The sequence below is a fragment of the Labeo rohita genome, chromosome 3 (assembly GCF_022985175.1).
Source record: "Labeo rohita strain BAU-BD-2019 chromosome 3, IGBB_LRoh.1.0, whole genome shotgun sequence".
NCBI lineage: Eukaryota > Metazoa > Chordata > Actinopteri > Cypriniformes > Cyprinidae > Labeo > Labeo rohita.
The window spans coordinates 828,159-836,822 of NC_066871.1; the positions used below are offsets into that span (position 1 = coordinate 828,159).

Below are 8,664 nucleotides of genomic sequence, written 5' to 3' on the forward strand. Positions count from 1 at the left end.
TCACACAGAATCTGCTGAAATTATGTGACCTTGGACCACAAAAGTAGTCATAAGGGTAATTTATTTTAAAATTTGTCCAATATCCAATTATTTGTATCTCAGCTTGAGGGTCAAAAAAATCTAAATATTGAGAAAATCACCTTTAAAGTTGATATATATTTACTGGAGAAAATTCACAAAATATCTTCATGGATCATGATCTTTACATATCATTACATATCCTAATGACTTTTGGCTTAAAAGAAAAATTGATAATTTTGACCCATACAATGTATTGTTGGCTACTGCTACAAATATACCTGTGATACTTATGTCTGGTCTTGTGGTCCAGGGTCACATATATTGTATCAGCAAAACTAAAATGCAAATAAGAATAGTATTCAATTAAAATAATAAGTATGAACAAATACTACAAATACCATTAGAAACCATCAACTTTTAACCATTAAAACCATTAAAGGGGTCATCGGATGCAAAGTTAATTTTTTCATGTTGTTTGAACATTAATGTATGTTGGCAGTGTATGTCCACATCTCCCCTACCCTGATAAAAATCCATGCAGTGGTTTTTAATTAATCTGTAAAAATAATAGTTTTTTGAAATGAGCCATTCTCAGATGCCTCAGATATGCCCTAAATCATTGCTGCATAACAGTCCAGACCCGCCCTACATCCATTGTTTTGATGATGGACCAGGGATGAAAGTTAGACAAGAATATCTCTGATTGAGAGATTGAGGTGTTGTGTTGCTGGATGTAATAATCAACAAAGAGGTCGTCACTTACTCCCGACATCTGAGCCGCTGAATATGCAGTGGATTACGTTTGTTTGTGAATGGATGTTCATGCAAATCATTCATGATCCAGCTTCACTTACAGCAGAAGTGACTATATGGGTTTTTTCATGAATCTTTGCGATGGCCTTTCCTTATAATGTTATAAAGTTATAAATTCCTTATAAAGTTTAGTGGCTAAAGTAAACAGGCTCGTCACTCCACAGAGAGAAGAGAGGGGCGGGGTGAGCAGAGCTCATTAACATTTAAAGCAGCCTCGACCAGAACAAGATCATTTTGCAGAGCTGATTTTGACAAGGTAAAAAGGGTGTTGTTTTACACTACCATTGATAATTTTTAACCAAATTACATTACAGACTGTTCATTAAGACCCTAAAGAATCATATCAACTTGTGGAAAATGGGCATCCGATGACCCCTTAAAAAATGGTTTTCTGTAGTATATTTTGGATCATATTCCATGAGGATTCATTGGTTTTAACAAGCCACCAAAAGAAGGCAACCAATTACCAGTAAAAACCCACAGGGTCCATTACAGTTTCTATTCAAACCAATACAAGTTCCATTATAACCAGTAGTGCTGTTACAAATTCTGTGACTGTTACTATTGTTTTTTTTTTTCAGCAGGGATGAATTATTAATTAAATTTGGATTGAAAAAAGAATGAGATAAAATGTAGATGCAGAGTATAAAGCTTTAAAATATCACTATCAAGGTTCATTTAGTGTTTTAGGAACAATGCAGGCAGAAAAGAGTTGTACAGTATAACATTTTAATGTTTTATTTAAGTTTTTTTTTTTTTTTTAATATTATTTGTATTTTTCCCCATTGTTTTTAAAAGCATCTTTTTCATTATTTTAAAAAGAAAGTAAAGTTTAAAAAATGATGTAGATCATCATTTTCAGTTCATTTTGAGTTAAATGTGTTCAAAAGTCTGAAAATCTGTCTAACTTTAAGGAATGTCATTACCAAACACACTTTTTTGGGAGTTATTCCATAACAATTTTTTTTTATGTGTACCACTGAACAGAACTGTTTTAGCTAACCATGTGCTGATTAGCATCTTTGAGCTAGCTTCAAAAGTATCTAAAACTGTGACTACCAAAACATTTGATGGAGTTTCTTAGTGACATCTTTGTTTTTTGTTTTTTTGGGTGTTATCCCATAAAATTGTCACTACTGAAATATCCATGACTGAAACATGTTAACATTGTTTTAGTATACTGACAAAAGGAAACACATAATCTTTTTTGGGGGAGGAATAAACAAAATATCTGTACAGTTATGCAAATTCTTTGTTTTAGTATGCAAGTTAAAATTCTGTAATGACTGTAAATTACTGTCATTACCAAATCATGGGATGTTTTGTCAAAAATACAGTATGCTGAATTATTAACTAAGATGTTTTAATAGTTTTTAGTTCAATTTATATTATAAATATAACTTTGAAATAGGTATGATCAATTTGTTGCCTTTTACAAAAAGAAATTGGATTGTGTATATATAAATATATATATATATATATATATATATATACACTTGAAATATTGTTAAAAATGAAATTGTCATTAATTTACCTATGGAAAAAGTGTAATAAAATAACTAAAAATATATATATTTGCAATGCTGATGTAAGCAAATTCTAAATAGGCCAATATAACCCTTCTAATTAAATTATTAATAATGTGTTTCAGTATGGACATATTTGGGGAGAAGTCAAATATTACAAAACATTCTGCAATACAACATGAAAATTAACTGCACAATTACTAGAAACATGTACCTTAGATATTCTAATAAAATAGCTAAAATTTTTAAAAAAAATAAAAATTTTTTCAAAATGTTTCCAACTGACTTTGGACCAATTTTGTAGTATATGGGCCATATTGTAAATATAATTTATCAATATTTTGTTCAGTTGTTTTAAGTTTTTCACTTGAATTAAGTAAACGATTTATTTTTATTAATAGCCCTAGACTGTAAGTTTTTGGGTTTGTAAAATATGTTGTTGAATATGTTAGTTTAATAATGTGTTAAAAAATATACACATATTAAATACAAGTGTCTTTTCAACATTTCTAATTAAAACTATATATATATATATATATATATATATATATATATATTAATTATAAATTAGAGATGGCCCACTTTACCTGAAAAGAAATTTGCCTGGAGCACAAAATATATAATTAATTGAATTAAAATTAAAATTACAGCTGCACCCTAAGTTGATAAAGAAAAGGAAAAACTTCTGGGTATCTACAAGTTCAAAAACAAAAATGTCCCTCTTTACCTGAATCCACCCTAAACAACTTGTCTGAGTGAAATGTATCAAATTACCTCATTGTGAAGTGTGTTTAACCAATCGGAACTGGTCATGGCTAACCAGTCCACCCCCGACAGTCCGCGGGAGGAGTGACTCTGTTCATCCGCGTGTGAAAGCGCCTCAAAGTCGGACTGACAGTGATGAGCTCCATCAGTGCGCCTGTATCATCTCGGATGGACTGTAACAGCGTCTGAAACTTTCTTTCTGGGGAAAACAATATTTAAAAAGTTGGATTTGAGCATCTCGGGTTTGATATCAGAAGTGGTCATGACAGAGGAGCAGGATAAGTCCAGCGCAGAGCCGCCGTGCAGCCCGGCCGGTTCGTGCAGCTCCATGTCTGCGGAAGAGTCGGACTCCGACGCGCCTTCATCTCCCGCTGGATCTAACAGCCACGCGTCGCTCCTGCTCGCCGGGATGGGGAAGAAACTGGAGGAAGAGGACGAGCGATTCCCGGCGTGTATCAGGGACGCGGTGTCCAGGTGCTGAAGGGTTACGACTGGTCTTTAGTGCCCATGCCGGCCAGGGGCAGCGGAGCGCTCAAGAGCAAACCGCACGTCAAGAGACCCATGAACGCGTTTATGGTTTGGGCTCAAGCGGCGCGCAGGAAACTGGCGGATCAGTATCCGCACCTGCACAACGCCGAGCTCAGCAAAACACTCGGAAAACTCTGGAGGTGAGAGCTACTCACTTTCAGCGATCTGTTGTTATATATGCATATTATGGTTTTTATCATTATTGGCAATGCATTACTACCAGAAAACCCTAAGTAAAGGTAAATCTTCAAATGCATTCAAATAAATAAACAGATAAAATGATGCATGGGGGTAACGCCCTCTGATTATTAACTCTTTTAAAAAACATTGAGAAACTTTCTTGAGTTCTGTAAAATATATATGTATGTATATATCCTGGGTACTGAGTAGAACAAAGTTTTTCATCTATATAGCTAAATAAATAAGCTTTCCATATTTGAAAATCTGTAGGCAAAAAAAAAAAAAAATATTGATAAAATCATAAAGTTGTCTGAATGAAGTTCTTAGTAATGCATATTTCTAATCAGTAATAAAATATATTTATGAAATTTACAAAATATCTTAATGGAACATGATCCTTTGTTAATATCCAAATGATTTTTGGCATAAAAGAAAAATCGATCATTTTGATCCACACTTAAGACTGGTTTTGTTGTGTAGGGTCACACATTTACTCTGAGCAAACTTTGGATGTCATACTAAGTACTTTCTATAAAATATATGTTTTAATTCAGTTTTTTTTTTGTCTCTTATCTTAAAATTATTTTTGTGTAATTCACTCTTATTTTGTGTGCAAATACTAAATGCATTCCTGACATATGCTGCATTCACTGATCCTATTCCTCTTCTGTAGTTGATTGCTGTCTGTTTACTAACTTTCCTATCAAATAAAGGTAGAAAAGCAAAAAATATAAGTGAATGCATTGTAAATAACACTAATCATGACTGATGATCACTCAACAGGCTGTTGACGGAGAGTGAAAAGAGGCCGTTTGTGGAGGAAGCCGAAAGGCTGAGAGTTCAGCACAAGAAAGATCACCCGGATTACAAATACCAGCCGAGGCGACGAAAGAGTGTGAAACCAGGACAGAGTGAGTCCGACGCCGCCGCTGATCTGACCCATCACATGTATAAAGCTGAACCTGGGATGGGGCGTTTGGCAGGTCCATCGGATCACATCACCGATCATACAGGTGAGATACACACTCTACGTGTGATTAGTAGTGTGCATACAAAATAATACAAAACCCCAATGTAATTTTGTGGTTTATTATTATTCTAGGTCAGCCTCATGGACCCCCGACACCTCCTACCACACCCAAAACGGACCTCCATCACGGAGGAAAGCAAGATCCCAAGCACGAAGGAAGACGTTTGCATGATGGCACTCGACAGAACATCGACTTCAGCAACGTTGACATTTCAGAGCTGAGCACAGACGTCATCAGCAACATTGAAACCTTCGACGTGCACGAGTTCGACCAGTACTTGCCTCTGAGCGGGCACGCCGGAGCCGTTTCAGACGGTCACGGGCAGAGCGCCAGCTCGTACGCTTCATCTTACAGCCACCCTGCCAGCAACGGGGCCGCGTGGAGCCGCAAGGGGCCTGTGGCGTCCTCGTCGCCTGGCACGAGCGAACTGAGCCAGCACAGAGCTCACATTAAAACTGAGCAGTTGAGCCCGAATCACTACAGCGAGCACTCGCCCGAGTACGGTGTTTACAGCGCTCACGCCTCAGCCGCCTCCGCCTCGTTCGCCAGCGCTCAGTGTGACTATACAGACCTACAAAACTCCGGCTACTACAGCCCGTATCCCAGCTACCCGTCCGGCCTCTACCAGTACCCGTACTTCCATTCCTCACGTAGGCCGTACGGGAGCAACATCCTCAACAGCTTGTCCATTCCTCCCTCCCACAGTCCCACCGCCAACTGGGATCAACCGGTTTACACCACATTATCCAGGCCTTAAGGCCCGACCGCTTTGTACTGCATCCGTTACTATAATGAAGGGGTTTGTGCCAACTAACCAAGCAATGAGTGCCTGCTGATTTTTCGACACGTCGAAACATTGACAGTTGGTGCTAAACGTGATGATTTTGTGCCTGTGGTTAAAAGCCAGCAGAAATCCTCCGTGAGGACTGCCGGACGCTTCAGGATTGAAGAGAAATGGGACCAATGAAAATTCAGGAAGCTTTAGCTTCAGTCAGAATCCCTCTTAAACTAAACGTGTTCATGTTTAATTCACTATTTCATATGTATTTATGTTATTTTGTCATTTTTTATTGTTTGTTTATGTTTTACAGTACTTACAAAAGGGTGGAGGGCTGAAATGATTTTGATAAACAGCCATGATCTTTTTGGACATTTTTGAAAGCATTCCTGCGTGACATGTCAGATGCAGCAAAGCCTCGTTTTGTCACCGACTAACTCTCATTGAAAAATAACAGATGACATGATTGTTTTTATTGTTGTTTTACGTATGCGTCATTTTTAGTGAGCACTTTAACACGTCAAAGGCTCTTAATTTGCAGCAAGCTCATTAATAATTGCATTTTTAACACTGCCAGTCATTGATATCTGTCTTGAATTAAACCATTTACTTAATTATATAGCAATCCGTTGAATGTTTTAATGATCTTTTAGGCTGTGAAACACAAACACGCAAAACAGTGTTCGCTATACATTGTTTTTTTTTTCCTGATGTATAATTTAAAAATGACTTGGCTGTGAATCTTCACTTTTGTTAACAGGTTCATTCTTACAAAATGCTAACAGAGTAATTGCTGGCGATATTTGTGGAAAAATAAATTTTTATCTGAAAAATGACTGTCTAAACTTTGACTAAGCTGACGGATACTAATGTGGTTGTGAGTGCTTTTTCGCAGAAAATATTACTTGATAAAAACACTTCATTTTACAGATTTTTTTAAAAGTTCAGAGATGCAAAACGCGATTAGTCGCAATTAATCGATTCAAAATAAAAGTTTTGTTTACATTCAGTACTATGTGTGTGTACTGTGTATATTTATGTATATACAAATACACATATCTATATTTGAAAAAATATTTGTATGTAAACACTTATATAATTGATATGTGTATGAATATAAATATGAATATTTTCTTAATATATACATGGATGTGTATTTATATATACATAATAAATATACACAGTACACAAATATAGTATGTAAACAAACTTATTTTGAATCGATTAATTGCGACTAATCGTTTTGCAACTCTAAATAAGTTTAGTCAAAAAATGAGTTTTTACGAACATGTACAACAAACATATGCCATCACCAAAAGATATTAAAATCATTTGTACTTTGGAAAATAAGAAGTCTCTGTTTGAAGCAGCTGCTGCAGCAACATTCTTAGCAGCAGCTTTGCTGCAGTTTGTCTTACATCTGCAACTGAAGCAGCAGCAGCTGTCAGTGTCGAGACAGGCTGCCATGATTTTATTCAACAAAAGCTGCTGTCATTTTTCTACCATGTCTAATTGTGATAACATTTTAGTTACCGTTTTATAAGATGTAAACAACATTTACCACAAGGACAAGCGGTTTGCAAAATGGCTGCATAATGAACAACACAAAGGCATCTTAATTATTTTACTGTGGTTCATTTCAAGCGACTGAACAGATAAATGAGCAAACTTGTTTTCTCATTTGTGGCTCTAAAATGCAGGGTTGATTTTAAGTCATATGAATTGTCAACATGCTGCACAACAATATAATCATTCCCTGTCTTTTTTTAATGATGTGTTTTAAGAGAATTACATCTGTTTATTCCAGTACGACTTTCCGTCAGTCATTTTGACACAGAGTAAAGTCATGTTCATGTTTGCAAATATATATATTCTGTTTTAGTCATACGTGGAGCTTGTTTGACTCAGATGTACCACTTTCAGATGGGCTTAACATGGGAAAAGCATGGACATGCATGTCAGCTGGTAGATTCGGAGTGAACTGTGTGAGCGCGGAGGGGCGAAGAGCGTCCGGGGCTGTGCTCTGCTGGGTTGAATTTCAAAGCGGGGTCTGGCATTCATGCCAAGCAGTCCAGGGAGGAAACACGGTGCCACCGCAAAGAACTGCTGAATTTTAATGATCTATTCTATTATGTGCTGGAGGGCTCCATTGTCTCTCTTTCTCCGGGAAGTAAGAAAAGAATTAATTGGACAGAAAATGGAGGGGCAGGAAAACTGACAGTCATTAGGAGGGATGTGAACGGATGATTACACGCACACGGCCGGATTTTTTCCCTGTACTGTACAGTTTAACGGGAATACAGCTCGTTGACCACTATGGCAATTAGGAAAACTTCAGCTCATAATCGTGACAACAGCGATGATAATAATAAAACTGATAATTAATGAGCAGATGGGATGTGGGTGGCTTTAGGAAGACTTGTTTTTCTCTGTTAAACTCTCGTTTCCTCTTGTGTTGGCCAGATAGTTTGAGGAGGAACTCTTAAGAGAGAGCAGACGTGACTCAAGCGCATGAAATAAAGACAGTTGGGTCTCACTCTCAGACATCCTTTAGAAATCATTGCTTACTAACAGTTTCTGTGCAGTGCAACACAACTGACAAATAACACACACACGTGCACACACACAATGTTTACTTAGTTATTTACACTGCAAAAAAGGGCTTCTCTTACTTAGATATTTTGACTACAAACAAGACAAAAATATTAAGAATTAAATTAAGATGCATTTACTAGATAAGCAAAATAACATGATTATGATATGTAGTCTTGTTTTAAGCAATACACACTTAATTTAGTAAGAAAAAAAAATCTGTTGTTTTAATATACAGCTAATTATAACTACTACAAACAAACTGAAAATTTTCTGCATCTCAAATTTCCTTACATTTATTTATTTATTTATTTATTTAGGGCCCATCCACCCAGACACAGTTAGCTGTATACATAAAACATTTTGTATTTTGGATCTGGCATTTTGGGAGCCAGAAACTGCTGTTTTTTTCAGACTGGGTCCTAGAGTG

At 36.4% G+C, this 8,664-nt stretch overlaps 1 protein-coding gene across 1 annotated transcript; it reads left to right on the forward strand.

The window, feature by feature from the left end:
- Nucleotides 1-3,221: 3,221 nt before the first annotated feature.
- On the forward strand, nucleotides 3,222-6,578 carry LOC127162830 (transcription factor Sox-8-like). The gene is given in 4 exon segments (XM_051105700.1): nucleotides 3,222-3,592; nucleotides 3,595-3,793; nucleotides 4,617-4,846; nucleotides 4,936-6,578. Coding segments are annotated over 4 exon segments (1,320 nt in total). The 5' UTR covers nucleotides 3,222-3,387; the 3' UTR covers nucleotides 5,622-6,578.
- Nucleotides 6,579-8,664: the final 2,086 nt, after the last annotated feature.